This window comes from Nyctereutes procyonoides, unplaced genomic scaffold, assembly GCF_905146905.1.
Source record: "Nyctereutes procyonoides isolate TBG_1078 unplaced genomic scaffold, NYPRO_anot_genome, whole genome shotgun sequence".
Taxonomy (NCBI): Eukaryota; Metazoa; Chordata; class Mammalia; order Carnivora; family Canidae; genus Nyctereutes; species Nyctereutes procyonoides.
This window is the reverse complement of record NW_026575142.1, coordinates 38,618,016-38,641,875: the sequence shown is the minus strand read 5'-3', so window position 1 is coordinate 38,641,875 and position 23,860 is coordinate 38,618,016. Positions and strand designations below refer to the sequence as shown.

The 23,860-nt window shown below is 51.3% G+C and overlaps 1 protein-coding gene across 1 annotated transcript in view; it reads left to right on the top strand.

Annotated features, from left to right (window-relative positions):
* Positions 1-5,151: 5,151 nt before the first annotated feature.
* The window catches only part of UBE2QL1 (ubiquitin conjugating enzyme E2 Q family like 1), a 41,091-nt gene continuing 22,382 nt past the window's right edge, over positions 5,152-23,860 (top strand). The window contains 2 exon segments of the mRNA XM_055307680.1: positions 5,152-5,631; positions 5,634-6,074. Coding sequence (XP_055163655.1) covers positions 5,230-5,631; positions 5,634-6,074 — 843 coding nt within the window. The 5' untranslated portion in view covers positions 5,152-5,229.

Sequence of the window (23,860 nt, the reverse complement as noted above, 5' to 3'; positions counted from 1 at the left end):
AAACATAAATACTCCTAGGGAACTATACATTATATATTTTCAAATTTCATATGAATTAGTTTCACCAAGGTGTTTTCTTCCAGAATCTTTGAAGTTAAGTCAGACAGCCTGGTGCTTCGAACACTGCCTGCCCAGCACTTAAGACAGACAACCATAATTGATGATCATGTTCTCCAAGCCCATGCTAGTCCTCATCACAGCACCACTGGCAGCTTCTACTGAATGATCCAAGTGGGTGAGGACATGAAACCCCACTTGCCATCCTGAGTTAGGTTTGGATGGGAAAGAGCAAGCTGGGTTGGTCACTGAAGAAAAGCTTTGATAACTAAGAGCAGCGCAAAGGCCCCAAGAGTTATGGAGTGAGGAACAGTGAATCGTGCAGAACACTCAACCATTCCAAGTGGGGACAGTCACACTAGGATACAAGTTGTAGAAGTCAGAATACTTGCTTACAAACAATAGAGTTCATCAATCAAAAAGGAACATATAGATGTCACTCAAAGAATCTCCAGGATGATCAGGAATTTGTTTTGGAGGCTACACGGCCTGAATGCACCCACATTATACACCTGAACTACCCCAAGAGATAGTTCTAACCGGCGTAGGAGCCTATAGATGGAACCACCAGCCCTGAGCTCCAAAGCCTCCCAGGAGTGGCTACCGCCTCTGAAGTGGCTCTCTACTCCTCCCCACTCCCCAGAATGAAGCCTTATTGGGCCCCTACTGTCTTCTAACCCAAAGTTCTGCTGTTACTTGGGATTGGCTGAGATCTTAATTTCTCTGTGCCTCAGTTTACTCATTTATAAAGTGGAGATAAATGTAACACCTACTTAGTAGGTACCAACTTAAGGAAAATCACTTAACGAAATTTCGCTTAATGAAAATTAAGTGCCATCTAAGTGCTAGCTTTGATGACCAATTAATGAACGGCACACATTGTGTGTGACCTGGCGACCTCAGAGATCCACACTATGCTGCCTTGGAGTGAATTCTTCTGGCAGGAAATGTTACTGCGTTTTGCTAGTAAGTAATCTTAACACCTTCGCTTGAGAGCATGAACATTGTGTATGCAATGGGGACAGGTATTTTGAGGTGGTCTGGTTGACGCCTTGGTGACTACAAGATTGGAACTCATGAAGAAATAGAAAAACTGGGATGAGTCTTTTGGGGCAAAGAATAAAGGGGCAAATCCCACTTCGGCATCTCTTTATAAAAACTGCAACTGGAGACAGCTGACCCCTAGGACCATTGATTCAAATGCTCATGGGAGAGTCATTGGCAGGTACAGAACAGTTCCCAGAGGATCAGTGATTGTGACAACCAGCCTCCCTTCCTCCCTTCCTTCCTTTCATGGCAGATTGGCAAGGCTCTTTCTGCAGACAGTCCCTAAGTGTCCCCTCCCCGCCCCAACACTATTTGATAACAGAGAAGCCAGAGACCCATACTGCCTTTGAGACCATTTTATTTAACTAAATGCTCTCAATTCAACTGTCTTGATGTAAACTTAATCTTCAATAAGCTAATTTTTGAATTTGCTAACACTTTTTCATTATAGCTGCAATATATTCTTTTTCAGAATATTTGAAAATCAAATTTTAAAAAAGGAATAACTTTCTCAACAAAAGGTAACCCCTACATATTGCTGGGCTCAGTAGGTATCCACTCATTTCTCTGGAGACGTAGGACTTTCCAGAATCTTCTGGGATAAAAGAATGACGGAGATTTACAAACCATAAAACCAGGGGCAGACCAGGTGGCTCAGCAGTTTAGCGCTGCCTTCAGCCCAGGGCCTGATCCTGGAGACCCAGGATCGAGTCCCACATCAGGCTCCCTGAATGGAGCCTGCTTCTCCCTCTGCCTGTGTCTCTGCTTCTCTCTCTCTCTCTCTCTCTCTTTTGCTCTCTTTCTGTGTGTGTATGTGTGTCTCTCATGAATAAGTAAATAAAATATTTTTTTAAAAAAACCATAAAACCATACAGATCTTCCTTCCTCCCCTGATGAAATAAATGTCTGGATCCATGGACTGGAGCTGTACTGCCTATACTAACATCATAATTGTTACTAGTAAATTTTTCACCATCTCTTCTTTTGTCCTGTGCATAGTTTTATGTTGTTATAGCCACAGTGTAGATATAATTTTGCACTCTGCTTTCTCACTTAAAATTATTATGTAGATCATAAATATTTTCATTTTGCTATATAATCCTCATAACTGTAATGTTATTGCTGCATAATACACCCTCAAGTAGATTAGGTATAATTTACTTACTGCTTCTCTTCTTGTTATAAATCTAGGTTGTTTCCATTTTTTTGCTAACATTTGGTTTTAGCCCTTTGGAGGGTTGATCAGAGATGCTATAAGTGCGATAGGTAGATCCTAAGTAAGATGACTACCCATCCTGTGTGTTGGTCGGTACTGCTGTGGCCTCTCGTCCCAGCATTTCCCTCTCAAAAAGTATCTGCATTCAGACAATAAATTATGTGACCACCCTAGTAATAATACCATTCAAACATAAAAGTTTTACACTGGATTTCTGGGATTTCGGCTACACTATTCTCAAATCACACTGGATGACTTTCCTGCTTCAGGTAGACATGGTCACCATCACTGCCACAAATGTTTCTGAGGCCTCCTTCACCCAAGGTCAGCTGACTGTGGCGAGGACACTCAGGCCTGTCCTGGTGGAGGCTTTCTCATCCCCCCAGGGGCTGGGGCTGATACCCCACCCAGAGTCCTGGCTGTGTGCTGTGCTGTCAGGAACCGCTGGTCAACCCAGACCACCAGGCTGGGAGGCATGGGACCAGGGTGTAGGTGGGGCACAAGGCTGCGCCCGGCCAGTTGCTCTTTGAAACTAGTTTTCTTCACCAGTTAATGCTGGGTCAGACAAAACCCAAGAGGGCTTCTGAGGCCATAAAATGAGAACACTTGTAATGCCTGCCCATATCCCTCAATGTCACCTTCCATTGCATACCCCTCTTCTTGCAGATTAAATGAACTCACAGTTCTTGACAGACAGACATCATCTTCCTTCTCAACCTATCCTTACAAAACAGAGCTGGACAAAACAAGGTCACCAGAAAAGCCCATGAGACCCAGACAAACAGACCTTCAGTCCGTTGCAGCTGAGATCTGATCACCATCGTTGGTCTTGAATGGGCCACTGCACTGCTCTCAGCCCCGCCCACCTGAACACAGCCTCCTGCTTCTGCACCTTTGTACACAGGCGGCTCTCTCTGGGGATCCCTGCGTGCAGGCCTCTCAGCTCACACCCCACCCCGCCCCGCCCCCCAGGTGGTGAGGGTTATGCTAACACCTCCTTTTCGCTGTAGACAACCCCAGAAAACCGAACCTCGTACCCGTTCGGTCTCTGCTAGTCTCCACAGTGACCTGATGCGTTATTTTTCTCCGTGAAAATATTTATAATTTGGAAAAAGTGAAAATAAGAAAGACGCTTTAAAAAAAAATACAAAACACCGTGATGGCACCAGAATGAACACGCTCTGTGATGAACTCAGAGGCTCCTCAGGTTGAGAGCCAAGTCGGGAAGAGCGGTGAAGTTTACAGTGCTCAGCCTTTGAAGTTTACGGGGTGGCTTCTCCCATATTTCAAGGAGCTCGCACGCCTCCCAGCACCGTGCAGTTTGGCCGCACGCCCGGGAACGAGCGCGGCCGCGCGCCTCCGCAGGCCTCCGAGCTCCGCCGGTACTCGGGTCGGTCCGGCTTCTGGAGCACCCAACGAGCTCCTGGCTTGAAATTTCAGCAGACCAAGAGAAGTTTCAGTGGGTTAAGGCAGAAAGGGGGGGGGGGAGGATGAGAAGCGTCCGGGTTGAAGGAGGATCCCCTCCCCTTCCGTGGGGGTCCCGAGGTCCCCGCGGGGACGGGGACTCCGGGCGGGGAGGGGGGCGCAGAGGGGCCCGCCGTGCGCCTCGGGCACCCGCCGGCGCTGGATGCGTTTCCCTGGCAGTTTTGGGAACCTCTCCCGAAAGGCAGCGCTCGGCGGTCCCCTCCTCCCCTTTGCCGAACGCTGGGCCCCTGTGGCGTGGCCGGCCGGGGGGCGCGACCGCGCGTAACGATCACCCCTTGGAGTCGGGACTCGCGGGAGCTGTGCTGGAGGGGCTGCGGCGGGCACGCTCCCCGCATCCTCCCCAGGCCCCGACCGCGCCATCAGTCTTGATGAACGCGTCCCCGCTGCCGGGCCCCTAGTCCCGGGCCTCCGCCGGCCCAGGACCGCTGCGCCGGACCCTGGGCTCCATCCGGCCCGAGAGAATCGATAAGCAGGTTGCTTTCGACCCTTTGCCTTCGCCCCTTCGCCTCCAGGTTGTTCCAGCGAGGTCAAGCGAGGTCGGAGGCTCGGGCCGGCGGCCGCGGCGAGCCCGGGTCTCGGGCCCAAGGACCCTGAGCCTCTGCTACGCCCACCAGCGCGCCGCCCCTCCCCCTCCCCCCCCTCCCCCTCCCCGGCTGCTGCGGGCGGCTCGGCCCGCACCCGCACCCCGCGCCCCGCACCCGCATCCGCACCCGCGCCCCGCGCCCGGCCAGCCCGCCGCGCGCCGCTGTCTCCCCCCAGCGGCCGTGGCGTGTCGCCGCGGGAGCCGGGCGGCGGGGGCGGCACGGCGCAGGCAAGCCCGCGGCTCCGCCCCGCGCCCCCCCCCCCCGGCCGGCAGGGCCGCCCCCTCCGCGCCGCGCTCGGCTCAGACGGAGCAGCCGCCTCTGCAATGTCAGCAGCCGCAGCGGCGGCGACGCGAGCGGCAGCGGCTGGGGCCCCGCGGTAGCCGCCAGCGCGGCACGGCCCGGCGGGCGCGCACGGCGCGAGCCCGCGGCCACCTCGCTGCCTCGGGGCGCTGCGGGCGGCTCTGCGCGCCCCGGCGCGGCGCTCGGACTCGGGGCCAGCCCGGCCACGGCCGCGCACAAAGGACCGCGGACAGCCGGCTGCGGGGGCTGCGCCCGGGGGCCCGGGAGACGGCCCGCCGCCCCGCGCCAGGCGGCCGGAGCCCGAGCGGGAGCCGGCCGCGTCCCATGACAGCGGCGACACCGCGGCCGGCCAGCGCGCGTGCTGCCCACGGGGCTGCGCCACGGCCGCCGGCGCCGGGGGTGGCCCGCGCCGCGCCCCGCTGAGCGCTCGCCCGCCGCCCCGCGCCCGCGCCCGCGCCCGCGCCCCGCGCCCCCCGCGCCCCGGCCCGCGGGCCCCGGGGGCAGGAGCCGAGGGGAGCCCCCCGCCGGCGCCCACCTAAGATGGCCACGCTGCTCCGCAAAATCGGGCTCATCCGCCTGCACAACCGGGACACCGAGGACCCCAAGCACCACCACAACCACCGCGGCGGCGGCGGCCAGCAGAGCGCGTCGCTGCGCGGCAAGGGCGGCGCCAAGAGCGGCGGCCACAAGCAGCAGCCGCCGCCGCCGCCGCCGCCGCCGCCGCAGCAGCAGCACCCCCACCCCCCCGGGGGCGCGGGCGACGCCAGCCCCGGGCCCGGCAAGGGCAAGGGCAAGCGCGCGGCGGAGCTGGCCCCACGCGACAGGCCCCCGCAGCCGGCCGCGGGCGCGGCGGGCGCGGCGGGGGCGGCGGGCGCCGGGGGCTCCCGGGAGCGGGCGGCGGGCGCCAGGGCGGGGCCGGGCCGGCGGCGGCGGCGGCGGCGGCGGCGGCGGCGGCGGCGGCGGCGGGGGGCGGCGGCCTGGTGCCCGCGGCGCGCCAGCAGCACTGCACGCAGGTGCGCAGCCGGCGGCTCATGAAGGAGCTGCAGGACATCGCGCGCCTCAGCGACCGCTTCATCTCGGTGGAGCTGGTGGACGAGAGCCTCTTCGACTGGAACGTGAAGCTGCACCAGGTGGACAAGGACTCGGTGCTGTGGCAGGACATGAAGGAGACCAACACCGAGTTCATCCTGCTCAACCTCACCTTCCCCGACAACTTCCCCTTCTCGCCGCCCTTCATGCGGGTGCTCAGCCCGCGCCTGGAGAACGGCTACGTGCTGGACGGCGGCGCCATCTGCATGGAGCTGCTCACGCCGCGCGGCTGGTCCAGCGCCTACACGGTGGAGGCCGTCATGCGCCAGTTCGCCGCCAGCCTGGTCAAGGGCCAGGTAAGGCGCGCGCGGGCGGGCGGGCGGGCGGGCCGGCGGGGCGGGGGCGGGGGCGGCCCCGGGGGCTCCGGGCTCCGCCGCGTCGGCCTCGGCGCTCGCGCTCCCGGGCCCGTCGACCTTGTGCTTTCTCCCCCACGCACACGCCGCCCGCCGCGTTTCTCCCCTGCTCCGTGTGCGCGGAACCCTCCGTCCTCCCACGCGCCCCGCCCCTCCACCCTCTGCCCTTTGCGGCCAGCTCCACGCCCGTCCACCCCTCTCTCTCCATCACTCGCTCCCTCTCTCCCTTTCCTCCTCCCCAGCCCCCTCCCCTCGCCTCTCCCATCCCCTCTTCCCCCTCATCTGCTCCTCCCTAGCTCGGTCCCCCATAGCCTCCCGACAGTGGAACTTTACAGGTACCCCAGGATCTGAATGCCCAAGCCAGTTTATCACACACACACGCCCCCCCCACACACACACCTGTGCCCATGCACACGCACACACACACAAAGGTCTTCTCCCCAACATCTCAGGTGGGGGCTGTGCAGGTGGGGTGCTCTGCAGACACTCGGCCTGCTGGTGAATCTGCTCCCCGGCTCTGCTTTGCAGGCTCCTTCTGAGCATCATTTAGGGCAGAGGTGAAAACCGTGCTCTTGAGAAATTTCACTGGAGAAGCAGAGGTGTAGTTTGAGTGGTTCCTTAAGTGACAAGGCCAGACTCTGTCAAGGAAATGCCTGGCACCTGCTCCCTTGCAGAACCATCACCTCTGGTCCTGATCTCTCTCACATCGGTTTCTTCCCTGGGCTTCCTGGTGCCTCCAGGAGTTAAATCCTTTATCAGGGCTAAGGATTTTTAACTAAGTGCCGAAAAGGGGGGGGGGGGGAAGCTCAACGCCTGAGTCTTCTTGCCTATTACACTAGATGGCAGCTTTATCGAAAGAAACCCAGAGAACCTAGAGCAGAGAATGAATGGATCTTCTGAAATGTGTTCCCACCTCGCTGCAGGCAGGGGCATGATGGTTTTATCTTTCCACACTGTGTGCTCTTGCTCATGCTCAGGTTGGTTGATATTGTCCTGAATCAATAGTAAACAGTTAATAAAGTCATGTTTTATATGGATAGTCGTACGGAGAACCATTGTTTTGTTTAGAAGACCCTGCATGACCTCGATTTGATCATTCTGCAGCCACATATCAGAAGCCATCAGTTCCCTGTCACCTGCCTCTGGCCCTTTCACTGCGGGATCTTTCACACCAGTCAAATCATGCTTGTTCTGCCAAGTTCACTAGAGGTGGAGCCCCTGGGATTCCACTCAGATAGCCTCCTAGCTCCAGTGGGGAAGGATTTCATTCTGGACCCAAGTCTGTTGTTACCAAGTAACGATCCTGCCAGTCCATCGTTTCTGGGATTTAGATTCCACTTATTCCTTGAGTTAGGAGAGGGATGGCTATGAGAGGTTCATTCCGAATTCTTTCCATTCAGTGCTGGCTCTGATGTAAGGTGCCTGAGATTTAATAGAAGCCAGAGGAGTAGGGGCTGGGGGTGGGGGGTTGGTGTCACTTTAGTTTATTTTTCAAGAGGGTTTCTACAAATCACGTGGAAAAATATTCTGCAAAATGCCTTTGTTATCTGTTTCTTAAATCATTGGTAAACAGAAGTCTCTGGAACAGTTGCTTACCTTCGTGCATTCTCCACAGTGAGATGACTTTGGGGATCAGGGGCAGAGGAACATCTTTTTGCCTCATAGAGTCACAGAATCATGACATGTTAGGTTTGGAAGGGATCCTAGAGGTCCCTTGGGCCACAGCCTGCATCTTGAAAGATGTAGGAAAATAAAGATTTCAAGTGGGAAATGAGGAAGTTTCTTAAAAAGAGATACATCTTTGTAAATTTAAGTGGTTTCCATGTTTAAACTCATGCTGTGCATCATTGCTGCATGGACACCTGGGCGCTTCTCTTAAAATAAGCGGGTCCTTTGGCATATATTCCTTTCCTTCATAATTGAAATTGAGAGCCTCACACACAGTTTGCAAGTTAGAGACTCCAGCGTTGAAAGTAATTATCAACATTTCTATTTATTATTTTTAAAATCTCACTTCAGTGAACTCAGGGCCCTCCACCAGGCATACTGTATTATTATCTGTTCTGAATTCTAATGTATAAAATATCTGCACCGAAGGCAAGAACACAGCAACTTATGAAAACACCAGTTCAATTTCTTTGCATTTTCTGTGCTGACTTCAACACCCAAAGGACACTGACGTGAGATACACATTCACCCTAAAGAATGCAACGTAAGAATAAGAGAAATGAAATCATAATGTTTCAAGATCCTGTGCGCAGAAAGATTCTAATAGTGTTTTGGGGACCTGAGCGTTATGTGCCTTTCCCTTGATGAAGTCCCTGCCTTCAGACTGCTCAGTGCACATATTGTAGTTACCAAATTATTTCCATAGTTAAAGGTAATAGGCTTTGGGAAAGGAATCAAAGTACCTGATTAGCTATTCAAAGAGAACCGGGACTGCTACCAAACCAATAATTAGTTTAAAAGAAAGAATCTAGTTCGGTTCCTCCATCTGTTGGCATTTCTTTTTTTAGGACTCGTTTTTCTTAAGCGACAAAGTTAAGACTTGTTTTCCTCTTGCATAACTGCTCAGCTTTACTTTCTGAATTGAGCATATACTAAGTTGATTTTGTTTCTATGCCTTCAGAGATATCGTAAAATACTTTTAAAGGTTTTACTGGTAATGCTAACAAAAGATTTGTTTAACGGTTTTGTGCACAAAAAAAAAGTTTGGGGTCATCACTTGATTTGATAAATGCGGTCATTTCATGAGAACTTTATCTGGCTGTTTGGCCATGCTGTCAAATCCCTTCTGTGCTGCTTTATAGATTGTGGTTGTTTAAAATTAAATTAACATACATTGCTCATAAGATGTATTCTATGTAGAGGTAGTGAGAGACATGCCTGTTTATTGTCTGTTACTAATCCTTCTCTTGACTCAGTGGAGACATTTTTGGTCATTCTTTTGGTTTTCTGCAATTGAATGAAAAATTCTCATACTTTTAAAATGAACCAGTGAAAATGTTAAAACTTTAAACAATTGTTTATATCCTTTATCATTGACCAAACCAAAAGAAGAGGATCCATAATCTAGGGTAGGATTTTTGACGTTCAGAAGCTATAAGATGTTGGTCTGGAAGGTAAAGCCAGTTGTAGTGGGACCACAGTACTTGCACCTAGTAGGTAGCTCCACACACAGACCTTGTTAGCAGAGATTTCTGAGGACAGGCTCTGGAAGCCTAGGCTCACCAGCACTGGTGTTCGAGGGGCCTGCCAGGAAGATGCGTGGAGCTCACTGTCTTACACACTGGGTTTGGAGCCTGTGATCATTGAGTGATTGGATAGAGACCCTCTAGTTGCAGCTGTTTGAGCACAAGGGTTCCAAAAAGTCATCTGAGGGGGCTCTAACTCAGAGTCCTGTTTCCACATCACTTTACCTCCTGAGAGTTCCCTTTTCAATTAGCTAGACGTTGCCAGGGGCAGGGAACCAGATGGCACTTGAAAGACTGTTCCTTACTCCTCCTCCGCTTCCTCGGAGCCCACAGCCAGGGCACACCATGCTGCTGCTAACTGCACCTCGCTCTGTGCTGAGTCCCAGGCCAGCCAAGTAAGTACCGAGGCTGCTTCGCCATACTTGGTGCTACTGTTTCCGTGGTCTCTGTACAGGTGAGGGAACTGTAGCTCCACAGAGTCCGGTGAAATCAATACCTCTTGTTCTCATTCTAGCAGCGAGTGGCAAAGCTCCAGAACTCGAGCCACGGTAGTGAGGCCTGTCCAGAATGGCAGAGCCAACCCCTCAGGGGCCGCCCAAACCATTGGCTGTCTCCAGGCAGTGGTCTGCTCCTGGTGACCCACATGATAACCGTTCGTGTCCACAGAGAACAGGCACCCAGTCAGGCGTCAGCAGCAGAATGAGAACAGCAGGACTGACACACCTTCAGATGTTAGCTTTTGAACTACAAACTGGTAAGCGATTGCAGGACAATTATGTTTGCCTCCAGAGTTAGTTTCTGGGATCTTTGAATAAGGGAAGCTGACACTTGTTGTGGTCAGGGTGTGGGGGACAAGTAATGGGCTCTGCAAATCCACTGTTTGATGCTGCGGTGGGTCTCTGAGCTCGACCCTAGGGCTTAAAGCGCTCTGCATCATGAGTGTCCCTCAGGATGGTGCATGCACACACATGCACACACACACAAATACAGTCTTCTTCAGAAAACTGCCAAAGGATGAGGCCTAGGAACAGCATTTTATTTATGACTGGAACTTCCCCAGGTCTTAACAGAAAAGGTGATGAAGATGACTAGCCCTTTGAATCCCAAAGTGTAGTGACTTTCAAGCTGTTATAACAGGTACCTGCTTTGAAACCCTGTATTAGTCTGCTGGGGCTGCTGGATGGCTTGAACAACAGAAATGCACCGTCTCACAGTTCTGGAAGGCAGACGTCTGAAATCAGGCATCAGCAGGGTCGGGTTCCTGTGAGGCTGTGGGGGCGAATCTGTTCCCAGGCCTCCCTCTTTCTGTGGCTGAGAGAGACGGCTGTCTTCTTCCTGTGTCTTCATGTGCCCGTCCCTCTGTGCGTGTCCAGGTCCTAATTTCATAAGGACACCAGCCCTATTGGATTAGGACCCACCCTAACAACATCAGTTTAACTTGATTGCCTCGGTAAAGACCCTCTCTCCAAATACAGTCACATTCCGAGGTGCTGGGGATGAGGACACCAGCCCAGGAATTGTGGAGGGTCTCAGCGCAGCCCAGAACCAAGCCCAAACAAAGAATTTTGTAATTCAACCTGGCATCTCTAGAGGCTTCTGCTGGTTTGCAAGGGAACATAAGTGGAGCCAACTCCTGTGAAGGTAGGACCACACTGAGGAGGGCCCAGGAGGGCCGACTGGGGTTAGAGTTGGTAGCCCTCGTAGAGGGAAGTGCTGGGGGATGCAGCATGTTGTAAACAGTGATAACCAGGGGTGAGTAAAGCCACGGGCTCACCGAGGAGAATGGGTTGGCAGGGAGTTCTTATGAGTCACTCTGTCATTTTGTCCTGTGCCGAGTGTAGGTGACAGAGATCATTGCCCACCCAGGATGACTCCGCAGCTTGAGGTAGCCATGTGCTTGACTGTTGGAAGAAAAAATAGCTTGTTCTGATATCAAGTAGGACGGGCAGGAGGACACAGACAGGACTCGGTATCCTAAAAATAGTCCCATGCCAAGTTGGCGGGCTCCCACGGCTCGCTCCCTGGCGAGTGCGCGCCGCCCATGGCTGATGGTACAGTTAATAATAGTAGTGACTTACTTTACCCTGAGTTGAGGACTTTCGAGAATCTGAATTTGTGAGACAGGATTTGTGAATGCATTTTTGTTTCTTTTTCTGATGAATATGAAGGGATGTAAGACGTTAAGGTACAGCATAGTTTTGAGGGTTTTCATTTGTTCGTGGAAACTGCCAGTAAGTTAGAACAATTCAAAGTTGGTTTTAAAGCCTGAGGCCCACAGTCCAGAGTTCTTCCCTTTTTCTTCCCTAGGAAGGGGTGTGTGTGAACCACTTTGGGGACAGCTAAGGAACCCGCCAAAATGGCTTTCATGGTTGGTTTGGGGTTTTTTAAATACTTTTCTTTTTTTCTTTTTAAAGATTTTACTTATTTATTCATGAGAGAGAGAGGCAGAGACATAGGCAGAGGGAGAAGCAGGCTCCCTGGGGTATCCCTATGTGGGGCTCCATCCTAGGACCCCGGGATCACACCCTGAGCCAAAGACGGACGTTCAGCCACTGAGCAACCCAGGCACTCTTGTTTTTTTTTTGTTTTGTTTTGTTTTTGTTTGTTTGTTTTTTAAGGATTTATTTGTGATAGACATAGAGAGAGAGAGTCAGAAACACAGGAGGAGAGAGAAACAGGCTTCATGCTGGGAGCCCGACGTGGGACTCCAGCATCGTGCCCTGGGCCAAAGGCAAGGGCTAAACCGCTGAGCCACCCAGGGATCCCCGGTTTGGTTTGGTTTTAAAGTAGCCACTAATAGTGGCTCTTGGAGCCACATTTCAGATCTCGGGAAAGGGGGACCTTTGCTGGGATGATAAAGTAATGAGGAGGTGAGAAGGAAGGAGGGTGGCACATGTAACTTCTTTCCTCTGTGCCAGTGGTTCTCAGCACCCCTGGTAAGTTAGACACCCTGGAGGGTTTACATTATTCTAGTGCCAGGGCCCTACTCTCAGAGAGTCAGACTTCATAGGTCTAGGATCAGGCCCTTGGTATAGAGGCTTGGAAAAACTACTGGGTGATTCTGATGTGTGGCCAGGGTTGACAGAGCCACCCTTGACCAAGAGTTGCTCGGCTTTTCCACGTATGCTTCACTACCAGCAGCCACAACAGGAGCTGCAGGTGGCTGTGGATATAATGGACTTCTTACCTCCCCTCCTCCTGCCTCAATGGACTCGCTGTCCTGTGTCAACCCTGGCGGATCCCCCTGGAAGCCCTCCTTTTGTAGAGGAGGCCATCAGAAAACCAAGTCCTTCCTCCTTGGATGGAGAGGGAGTATGGGCCCTGGAAAAGGAAGTGTGCTCAAGGGAGTTCATTGACCCACGAGACCCACCTGTGAGGGCTCAGGTGCTCGGACTATGCAGAAAGAGCTAGTAGGAATTTCCCAGTTCCTATAGCGCAGGTGGTGAGTGCCTACTATATGCTGGACACTTACTAGGCACACAGTGGTGCGTAAGACGTGCATAAAGTGCCTGCCACCAAGAAGTATCCGCGGGGACAACGAGAAACCCATTCACACCTGTCTTTGGCGTGCCAGGCAGACCTTGTGTGCTGTTTGGGTTTGGGCAAGTGCCCATTCGTTGAGTATCTCAGGCCATGACAACCGGCAGTGGCTTGCGTGTGCAGTGGGGACTTGGGAGAGCTGGGGCTCCTGGGGTCCACAGGGTCTTCAAACCTTCTGTGTGATACTCGCAGAGGGAGCCATCTCCTTGCCGGTGGATGGGACCCCAGCATTTGGGGCTAGCCTGTGCTTCTAGATGTTGTCTTGTTGCCCACAAGTGGGAAAAGATCAGGCATTTCCCAAATACACAAAGGAGTGGTTGTAACGGCAAAAATGTTTCCAGTAACGTCCACGCTTCCCTACCAGGGAGTCAGCAAACTAAAACAAGGGTTACTTGTTTGCTAATTCTGCCTCTCATCACACTGCATCCGTTGGCTGACTCATCCCTTCCTCCCGCACCCGGCGCTGAGGGTCTACAGTGACCGTGGGCCCTGCAGCCGCATCGACCTCGGTGTTCCCATGGTGCCCCTTCACCATTCTGTGTGTCATCCCTGGTCCTCCTCTTGGCCAGCTCCCTGGCCAGCCACTTTGGTGGGAGCCCAGGAGGGAGTAAGTGATGTAGGAGGACCCAGGGCCCCAGATTGAGAAAGCTGGGGGAGGAAGCCAACTTGGGAAGGAACAGGTGGCAACGGATTGGAAGAGGAGGGCAGGGCGGGGCTGTGGGAGAGGAGAGGAGTGACCTGGTGCGCCCCTTTCCCACCAGTGGGCCTGGGCATGGTCAGGGAGCCGGAGAAACTTGGACTCTTCCCTTCGTGTTGCCCCACCTGCCTTTTCTTCACCTGCTCGCCTGCCTCCTTAGATGCTTGTCATCTCCTGCTTGCACTCCTCAGTGCTCCATCCAGTCTCTCTGTCCCCTTCCTGGCTCCTCCAAGACACAGACCCGGCTCTCTCACATCCTTCATTATGACCTTTATGGAACACCCCTCAAACCTCAGGTGCTATCCACACATGGTGGCCCTCCTGCACCTGCTGTGGCCCCCATGGAGCTCTGTCCTGCACCACAAACCCCGACCCCAGCCCTCGCTGGTCCTTTCTGTCCTTAGCTCATGGGCTGGCCCCCTCCCCAACATTCACTGGGTGAGGCCCAGCCATCCCTGATGTCCCAACTCCTCTGCAAAAGGCCCTCTTCTGAACCACCTCACATTTTCTGGAAGACACTCATTTCTGTCCTGATCCTGTGACTACATTTACATATTACGTCTGTATTGCCCCTCCCAACGCACGACGCCCGACACATCGTGTGTGCCAAATAAATTGTTGGTCATGCAACTTGCTTGTCAGAGCAGATACGCTGTTCCCTCCGCTGTGTCCCTGTTTGTAGTAGAAGACCGTGAATATGTATCCGGCACTTACCATGGACGGGCTGCTGTGCAAAATGCTTTCTGTTGGCCATTTGATTAAATCCTTGCGACAGCCTGTGAGTCGAGTGCTGTTGTGATTCCCATTTCATGGAGGAGAAAACAGGCTGAATCTGTGCCCAAGGCAGATGGCTAGTGAAAAGCAAAGCTGAGTTGTCATCAGGCAGGTCAGTCAGTGCCAGAGCTACCAGGTTTCAGTGAGCTGGTGAGTTGGCAAGTGGAAGCCACCCCAGCCAAGGAGCCCTTGCAGTCTGGTTGTTTCTCATAGGTCCCTATGCACCTTAGTGACATCTCTGCAATGATACTGTGCTTGGTTTGGTACAACACTCAGGATTGATCCCCAAGAGAAGGGAGGGAAAACATAGCCATTGGATCTATGGAATTAGCAGCAAAGTTGGTCCAGATAAGCTCATTGTACATATTGTGTGAAGTAGAAGAATGTTTTACATCTTTCAGAACCACAGGAGAAAGATAATTATTGTTGCTTTATTTTTTCTCTACACAAAAGGGAAAGGCATTTTAAAATTTCTGAAAAACTAGAGAAAGAAATGCCTTTTTGAATATAATTGCTACATTGGTGAAACAACTCAGAGTGAAGAAATTACCACTGTAAAAATAATTCCTGTAAGATAAATACTCATTCTCATCACAATATTTGGCAAGCAGTTCTGAGATTTATTATTATTATTAAAAGTTCTTTGATGAGAAAGGTAAGGAGATACTATCTCAGAATGAATTAGATTACACTTCAAGCTGAAACGTACTCAGCTCACTTGGGAATCAAAGGAAGAATTTCCAGAAAAATATTAAAGTGATGCTTTCTGTTTTTTGATCTTGAAAATCAGACATTTCCAAAAATCAGAATACAGAGTTACAGAATTGATTATACATTGGTTATGATAAAGAAGAGCTATTCCTGTTTTATAAATTTGGGCATGTTGTGCACATAATTATTCAAACAATTATTTTTGCCCTGCTGACACATATGAATTAGGGTGAATTTTCAGCTTCCCAGGAGACATCAGTCAGGAATTGGATGTGATTGTACAAAATACATATTAATTGCTGCAAAGATTAATCTGTATTGAGGTCTTTTTTTAAGATTTTAAGGTTTTATTTATAAAATCTTTATTTATCAAATTCATGAGAGATACAGAGAGGGAGAGAGGCAGAGACACAGGCAGAGGGAGAAGCAGGCTCCATGCAGGGAGCCAGACATGGGACTCAATCGATCCCCCCATCTCCAGGATCATGCCCTGGACCAAAGGTGGCGCTAAACCGCTGAGCCACCCGGGCTGCCCTGTATTGGGGTCTTTCAGGATAATGACAGACCCTGCTTCACTCTGCTTCCCAACCAGGGAAAAGCAGAAGTATTGCTAGGAAACTTGGAATTGAATTTGTTACAAGTTTAAATTAATTGTAACTAGTTGAATATATAACCTTTTAAAATGTAACTTTTAAAAGTCATCAAAGTAGGAAAATAATAATTTCATTAATCTCACTTTGTGCATGGGAGCCGTTTCTCAGGGAAGCTTCCCCTAGCCGTGCACTCCCGGGCAGATTACACTCCCCTGGGCTGGGAGCCCCCTGCAGTCCTGCCTGGGGGAAGCAGAACCCACTGGGTTAGGGTTCTGGGGAAGTGCCCTCTGTCAGCCTGAAACTAGCACGGAAGAGCCGCCCAGAATGGCCCCCGCGACCCCACCCCTTACATATCTGTTCGTCTATTCTTTGATCGCCTGTACGATTGATGCTGTGAAACATCATAGTCTTAGCTCGTGGGAGACAGTCTCTCCAACTATAGGATCAACCAGTGAACTTCTACAGACCTTAAAGGAACTTATTATAATTCATAAATAAAACCAACCTAATAAAAAGTGAGTTTGAACTCTGTTGGATGGAATTAGGGTGATTTTTTTTTAAATGATTGTATTGAAAGGGAGATCCTGGCCTCTCCCTTTCCATGGCTAGGAACAGATAGTAGTCTCTTATTGGTTACTCTCTCAGATCACTCAGAGAGGAGCCAGAGACCCCAAATCCCTTCCTGCCACCTCTGACTCCGATAAGGCCACCTGGAGCACTGCATGGCCCCGTGGCATCTGGGGAGGCCTGTGGACCCCTCCTCAGCATAATTTTTCTTTAATGCACAAAATAAAATTTCAAAGGAAATCAATTACATTTAAATACATTTATCACATTTTTTAAAGTGATGCACTGAAATAGGAAATTAAAGAGCATGATGTCTTTATTAACATATTTAATATTGAGATCTAGAGACAGGTCTGACAACTCCTCTAATTGCACACACTAATGGCATTTCAAGATATCCACACTAACAGTAATGTGATTTTCTTTTTTTAAAATCTGGTTTTCTGTTGGTGACAAAGGCGAGGCATTGCTAGCACTGCTGTGGTTTGTAACCTTCAATCATAATTAAATGACGTGCTGGATTGCGATTAGGAGGTGGTGAAAATAAAGTCATTTTTTTCCATCCAAGCTTATGCACCCCTGTAGCGCTGGGGATGGCCCCAGGTTAAGAACTCCAGATAGTGCATGGCTTTCAGTGTTGATGGCTGTCTTGGGAAAGCCCTAAAAGCTTATGCAGCTTATGGCCAGAACACTGGGATTGAGGTCCAACATATGCGTCCATTCTACCATCACCCTGTTGAGTGGAGTGGGGATAAAGCCATGGGCATCAAGGCAAGGGCAGGGCTCCCATACTGTACCTCATCTCCAGCCTGCTTCGCTGCTGGGCAGGGTAGCCACCTACTCAGCCTCAGGTGAGGCTCCATTTCACAGGTAAATTGTGATGCCCAAAGGAAATGATGCAAGCGCCACACACAGAGGAGGTGATCAGTAGCTGTTCCTTCTTTCAAAGAAGTAGAATATGTAGTGAAATAAATGCACAAGAGAAGTATCACCAAAGACCCAAAATTGGACTCACAGTCAAATCCACTACATGCAGGGATCTGCTTTCATAACTGCTAGCATTCTGGGGCATTATTGACATCCAGTTGGCTCAAATTATTCCCACTTGCCTGTGATCTTACAGATAGTCACAAAAATCTCAGGATGGCCTGCTGCTGCTGCTGCTCACTGTGGGCTCTTGTTATGGCATCTGTTGGCTTTCCATCCGGGGGTCGTCATGCTCCGTCAGGATGCTGGTTTCTGATCGTAACCGGACCGTTTATTATCCAACCACAGAGCTGAGAGCTGTTGCTCACCTTTGTGACTTTGCTCTCTTAAGAATCCTATTTGTTAGCAGTATCTTTAAATTAGCTCAATTTTCTAGGCTGCTGCTAAGTTACAAAGTTACACATGAGAGTGTTGTGACTTAATATATTTATTTCATCATATTTCAGTGCACGCCCAATGTTTTCCTTAACCATCAAATCTTGTTCAGATGCTATATTCGTTATGGAATATGAGAAGGATGGGAACACTTCCCGGTTACCATTTTGTTTCAAGATGAAGACCTGGCTCAGAAACAAAACTTTAACATTTTGTAAAACACTGTGGATGCCAGCAGTCGCCACAGGTCAGCTGGAGTGCCTCTGTACAGTGCAAAGAGAATTTCACTGTGGTCAGGCATCCTTTGGGTTTTCTAAAACATCTTCAGGAAAGGCCTTTCCTTTAGTGGAATTCAAGGGAAATCTAGTTGAAATGTTCAACCTGCAGGACTTGTTGCATTTTCTCAGAAGCATCCTGGGGCTGATATATGACATTGTGGCAGTTGGAGGCTAATCGACAGTGAACACCTGAGCCTGCCTCACATTCTCATTGCTCAATTAGGGCCCTGAGTGTGGCCCCGAAACTACGGTAAGTCTTCCTGCATTTGGTAGGAGAGCACCTGGGTGTCTGTCTCCAAGATCCTTGCAGCCCCCAAGACTGGTGGGTGGGAGCAACATTCTCACAAGGAGAGGAGATGGCACACAGTTCGCTGACCCTCCAGGATTTATATGCTGTTTCCATTGCACTCTGATGATTTTCCATAGTTGAGTCATACTGAAATCTGAAACCCAACCTCTGAGGTCATGAGAGTCGTATTCTCTGCCCTGTGTTTCACAGCCTGCTGCGCACATCGGTCTAAGGAGGGGTGTTCTCTTGTACGTGAAATCAGAGTCTGTAACATCTAAACTGGTGGATGGGCTTCAGTGGGTGTGGCCATAGTCACCACTTGCAGTGGGGACTGTCTTCAGCGTCATAGCCGGCAAACAGAAACAGTTCCACCCACCGTTGCTCACTCTGATTTTTCACATTTGTATTTCTTTTTCTCTCCTGTCATGGAATCTTTTGGTTGAGATCATGTCAGTCGCCCTAAGAAAAATATTAAAGGACCTCTGTCCAAGCACCGTGGCCCCAACCACCCAGCACTGAGTCTCTCAGCACTTCGTGGTTCTGCCCTTGACGGGGCTGTAAGCTGCATGAGGGCAGATGACACTGTTTAATCTTTAAGTCCTCTGGGAAAAAGGACAGGTGGTGCCACCTCAGAACCGGGTCTTGGTCAGCACCCAGCCGGGAAAGGGATTCCATCCTGGACATGGGAGCAGGTGGACGGAGGATGCAGACATCTCTAAGAGGCATGAGTGCAGGGGGAGAGGCGTGAGGGTTCCCCCAACAGGTGCCAGTGGGGTCAGTGTCGGGGGTGGGCTGGCGGGAGCAACAGAGACCCCCATCCCAGGGCATTGTTGGCATTTAGCTTTACCATCTCCAGAGCACCTCCACGGGCATGGCTTTCTGGAGGTCCCAGACAGGGAGGGGTTCCCGCATGAAGACGACGACGATGGGCTGGCAGCCAGGAGGCACGAGGCAAGTGCCTGTTTTCTAGAGCTCCCGCTGGTAACGTGATGGAGCCAGACCACTGCTTCTCGAGTAGGAACTGAGGACTTAGAATTCCAAGGCGCATCTTCTTCCCTCTATATGGTCTCATTTTTGTAGCATCATCAAGTGGGAAGTTGTCAAAGATTGAGGGACCCCCAATTTGAGAGAAGGTGTCCACTGTGAAGGGCCGGGCAGAAGCAGCTGGCGACAGGGCGTAGCGTGCGCTCAGGACAGAATGGGCCTCATCCAGATTTCCTGTGGGGCTGCCCCCCAAGGTTCAATGGAAACTTCCACTCTGTGCTGTGAAATGAAGTTGCCCCAAAGGGTTCAGGGAAATGTGAGGTTCTCTGCAACAGGGAAATGCTTCTGACATTTCCAGCCCCTAAACCCAGGAAAGGCTATGATTCTGTAGCGTGTTGGTTCTAGGAAGAATGCAGTGATGCTCACTGGTCTCAGGAGTCAGGCATAGTTTGAGTGACGAGAAGGAAGACTCTCTGCAGCCATCTTTCCTTTCAGAAGTAAGGCTCTCCACATCACCCAGTTATTGGCAGTAAACCATGTCCTGTCCTTTGTCATGTGATTTTTGTCTACATAGCTCCAGTGAATATTGCTCTGTGTGTACCCACTCTTCTTGCCCTTCATCTCCTGCCAGTCTCACTGATTTCCCAACTTTCTGTGATTCTTCAAAGTCACGATATTTATGAGAAGGTAGCATTTTAGAAAATACTTCAGAAAATTCTAGAAGGTATCACTCAGATTGGATAAATAAAACCTTCAAAACCTATTTCTTGCAAACCATACACATGTGCCATATGTTAAACTTCTAACGGGATAATTCAAAGAAAGTCTGGGGAAAGAATGCAGGTCTGGGAATGCCTGCGGAGACAGGGAAGAGCCACTCGGATGAAGAGGAGTGTGGTGTTTGCTGAGAGGGGGACCTCGGGTGGGACACCCTTCCACATCTCCATTTTGGTGTCGACTTAAGAGGTTGTTGGCTTGTGGTGTGGCCACTACCCACCCCCTCCCATCCTGCATAGGCCTCAGGCCCCTGTCAGCCACAAGGGACCAGGAGCTGGGCCTTGATCCAAAGACTTCCTAAAGCCCAGGCTTAAGCTTAGCATTTGTGCTATGAGTTTAAACCAAAGGTTTTTGTCCAGAATATTCTAAGGTTGTTTTTTGTTTTTGTAATTTATAGAATCACATAATTAAGCAGGGTTGGGAGAAGTAGACATAGTGAATGTGCTCACCAGTAAACAAAGCTTTCAGTGACATTTATTGAGCTCTGATAACATTGGCATTTCTTTACCATTTAAAGCAAATTCTGCAAGAGATTTAAAATCCTGACCCAGACAGAATCCCAAAATTCCAAGGTCAGACTGGTGAGTTGTTACCCATCAATGGCAAAGAAATGAGAAACAGCTTCCAGTCCGTTACAGTAGAACTTTCTAGCACACATGTTCTTTGTCTGTCTGGTCTTCATCAAAAGTAGTGGAGTTTTCTATCCCATACATGAGGGGTCTTGGCCACTGCTGGCCACTCTGTTCAGGTAGAGCTGGACCGGAGCAGTTGTGTGGAGGTCATGGGGAAAACTGAGGTCAGCCCTCCACCTGCCAGCCCTCCTCCACGATGCTCCGGGGGGCACCCTCGTGACAGCCGTGGATCCAGACAGGCCGCCGCTGCCCAGGGCTCTTTGGTGGGGTGCACAGCGACACTGAGTATGCACACAGGCCTCAGGCCTCAGGTTCCGCCTCTCCCCCCCACACTTGGATTTTAAATGCCTCAATGACCTTTGCAAGGTAGATGCTTTTGGACTTGGGTGCGGCTGTTGCCACTCTGGATATTTTCACCAGGGGCCATGAGTGCCATTGACAGCTCTGAAGGGCCACCTCTGCTGGTGCCATGAGGACAAGCCACCCCTGTGATGGATTAATAATGTCGTCCTCGGCCTGACCCATGAGGACCAAGGCCAGAGTCAGGCACTTACTACATGTGATGTCGCCTTAGTTTCTTAGGCTCTTCTTAACACGTACTCACCCTGGAATTTCAGAGCAAGGTGAGGTATCAGGCGATCTGAGATTATATCTCAAGAGGAGCAAGATTTTAATTTCCTAACAGAAAACCAGGAAATTAGCAAAATAGAACTCACCACATTGCTGCCCCACAGCTGGCTGTTCTCCACCTTGGCCTCCACTGCCCTGAAGGAAGAGAGGAGCTTGGGAGCCCCTGGAGACTCTGCACTCCCGGCTCTGTGGGGTCCCCTGTGCCTCTCCAAGCACCTCCCCAGCCCCCAGGACCCAGGACCCCACAGTTCCAACTCTGGGTGCGGAGGGAGGAGGCCACAGCTGGAGCACGGGAGCCAGCTCACATCCTACGTGGGAATCAGCACAGTCTCCGCCCCAGCTCCCCCTGGACATGGCACCCACTCATCCTTCCAGAGTCACCCCCCTCAGGCTTCAGGGAAAATGGAATCTTGACTCATCCTTTCCCCAACTTTTTCCTCCTGTGCAGAGCACTTATCTAATCCGCCTTTGTGTTTATCACCTCCCTGCTCACTACCAGCTGTCACCCTCTGCTGCTCAGGCCCTGGTATAGCCGGCCCTTTGCTTCCTATCCTCCCCTCTGCTCCTTCGTCCTCCACTCTACTCCCCCATCATCCCCTCTGCTGCTCTATCCTCCCTTCCGCTCCCCCATCCTCTCCTCCACTCCCGTCCTCCCCTCTGCTCCCTTGTCCTTGTCTCTATTCCCCCATCCTCTCCTCTGCTCCCCTGTCCTCCCCATCACTCCCCATTCTCCCTGCTACCCCATCCTCCCCGCTGCTCCTCTGCCCTCCCCGTTGCTCCTCCATCCTCCTCTCTGCTCCCTCGTCATCCCTTCCACTCTCCATCCTTCCCACTGCTCCTCTGTCCTCCCCGCTGCCCCCTTGTCCTCCCCTCTGCTCCCCCATCCTCTCTTTCCCTTCAGCTCTGCACCTCCTCTTCACACAATGGAACCAGAGTCACTTGGCATCTTGGGAAGACACAGTGAGCTGCCCCAGGAGGAATTTGGCTTCCCCTTTAGCACCCCAAGGCCAGGTCTCCTCTTGGAATCACAGATCTATGCAGGCCCATCTCCACCCACATCCTCCATGCAGCCTCTGGCTCTCCCCACTGCTCTCCTCATGGTCTGAGCTCCGGCTGAGTAGCTCCCTTCCCTGTGCAAACCCCAGAGCAGTCTGCTCCCTGCTTGCTGGATGCCTGCTTCCTCCAGCTATCCCTGCTGTGTCTCCCTGCCTGCACAACTGGATGCTCCCCATGGGGCAGCTGCTCCCATAAATGGAGCATCACATCCCCACAGGGGAGTATCTCCCCACAGGAGGAGCAGCTCCCCATAAGAGCACCTCTCCATAGGGGAGCACATCCCCATAGGAGCGTTTTGGTGGAGCTCCCAGGAGACACATGGAGCCCAGGGAGATGGCTTAGCCCTGCAGCTGGTAGTCACTCCACAGCTATTGTAGGAAGACTGAGGTGATGACCTTCAGGTACCGCAGGATCATGAATCATCAAAGGAAGATTACGGGTGTGGAGCGCACTGTAATTGCAGTGTCGGGAAAGTGGACATTTTTAGCAACAAAACGACACTCAATCAAAAGGCGTTTGCTGGTTGACACCAAGTACCAAAATAATTTCGCCTCCAGCGCCATGTGCATCCCACATGATTTGAGTTTTCTTTTCTTCTCTCAACACCAGATTTACTGGTCATGGCGTTTCAGGAAACGAGAATTGGTTTTATTGTTTTTGTTTTTAGTCATATGCTCTTGAAATGTCATCATCCTACTTGCCAGAAAACACACAAGGCAGATGCCTGACAGAGGCCAGGATCTGGACTGCGAGAGGGACCCTGCTCCCTGTGCCCGGCTCATCCCTCCTGTTCCGGGGGCTGTTCGTTTTGTCTGACAGATGGGATTTAAAGAACTTGTCCTCAAACATCTTTTCCTTCATTTCTTCCTGGCCTTGTTCTGATCGGAGGTTTCTGTGTCACTGTGTGAATTCGTTCTGTCCCTCTCTCTCCCTTCCCTCCTTCCATTCAGCTGTGACTTTTCTGGTTGGAGCCTGTATTAGCCTGTTATTATTATTGAAGGCTTCTGGGATCACAAGGCACCACAGACAGGTGCCTTCAACAACAAACATTGGTTTTCTCATAGTTCTGGAAGCTGACATGGGAGAATGAGGTGTGGGCAGGTTTGGTTTCTCCTGAGGTCTCTCTCCTTGACACACCGCCTTCTCCCTGAGTCCTCACCTGGGTGTCCCTCCCTGCGGGTCTGCGTCCTGATCTCTTACAAGGACACCTGTCATATTGGACTACGGCCCACCCACATGGCTTCATTTTGTGTTATTCACCTCTGGAAAGATTCTGTGTCCAAATACAGTTAGATCCTGAGGCCCTAGGGGTTAGGACATCAACATAGAAATATTGGGAACATAAGTGAGCCCAAAACAGCCTTTCTTTTGAAGCACGTGTGACTGTCAACTGTGCCACAAACGTGGCGTCTCACCGCCCTGGTTGCCTGGGGCCTGGCACTGGGGCCCCGCTGCCTCGGGGTGTCGCCTGTGATAACCAGGCTCCCCTGGCCTCCCACAACTGCACATTCCTTCTCGTGAGCTCCAACTTTTCCAAAGTGCTTTGTTTTTCCTTGACTTTCCCAGAATTTCTTTCTTTTCTACTTTTTCCTGATAATCATGATGGCCTTTATTTTTATTTTTTTTTAACTTAAGCAGGCTCCAT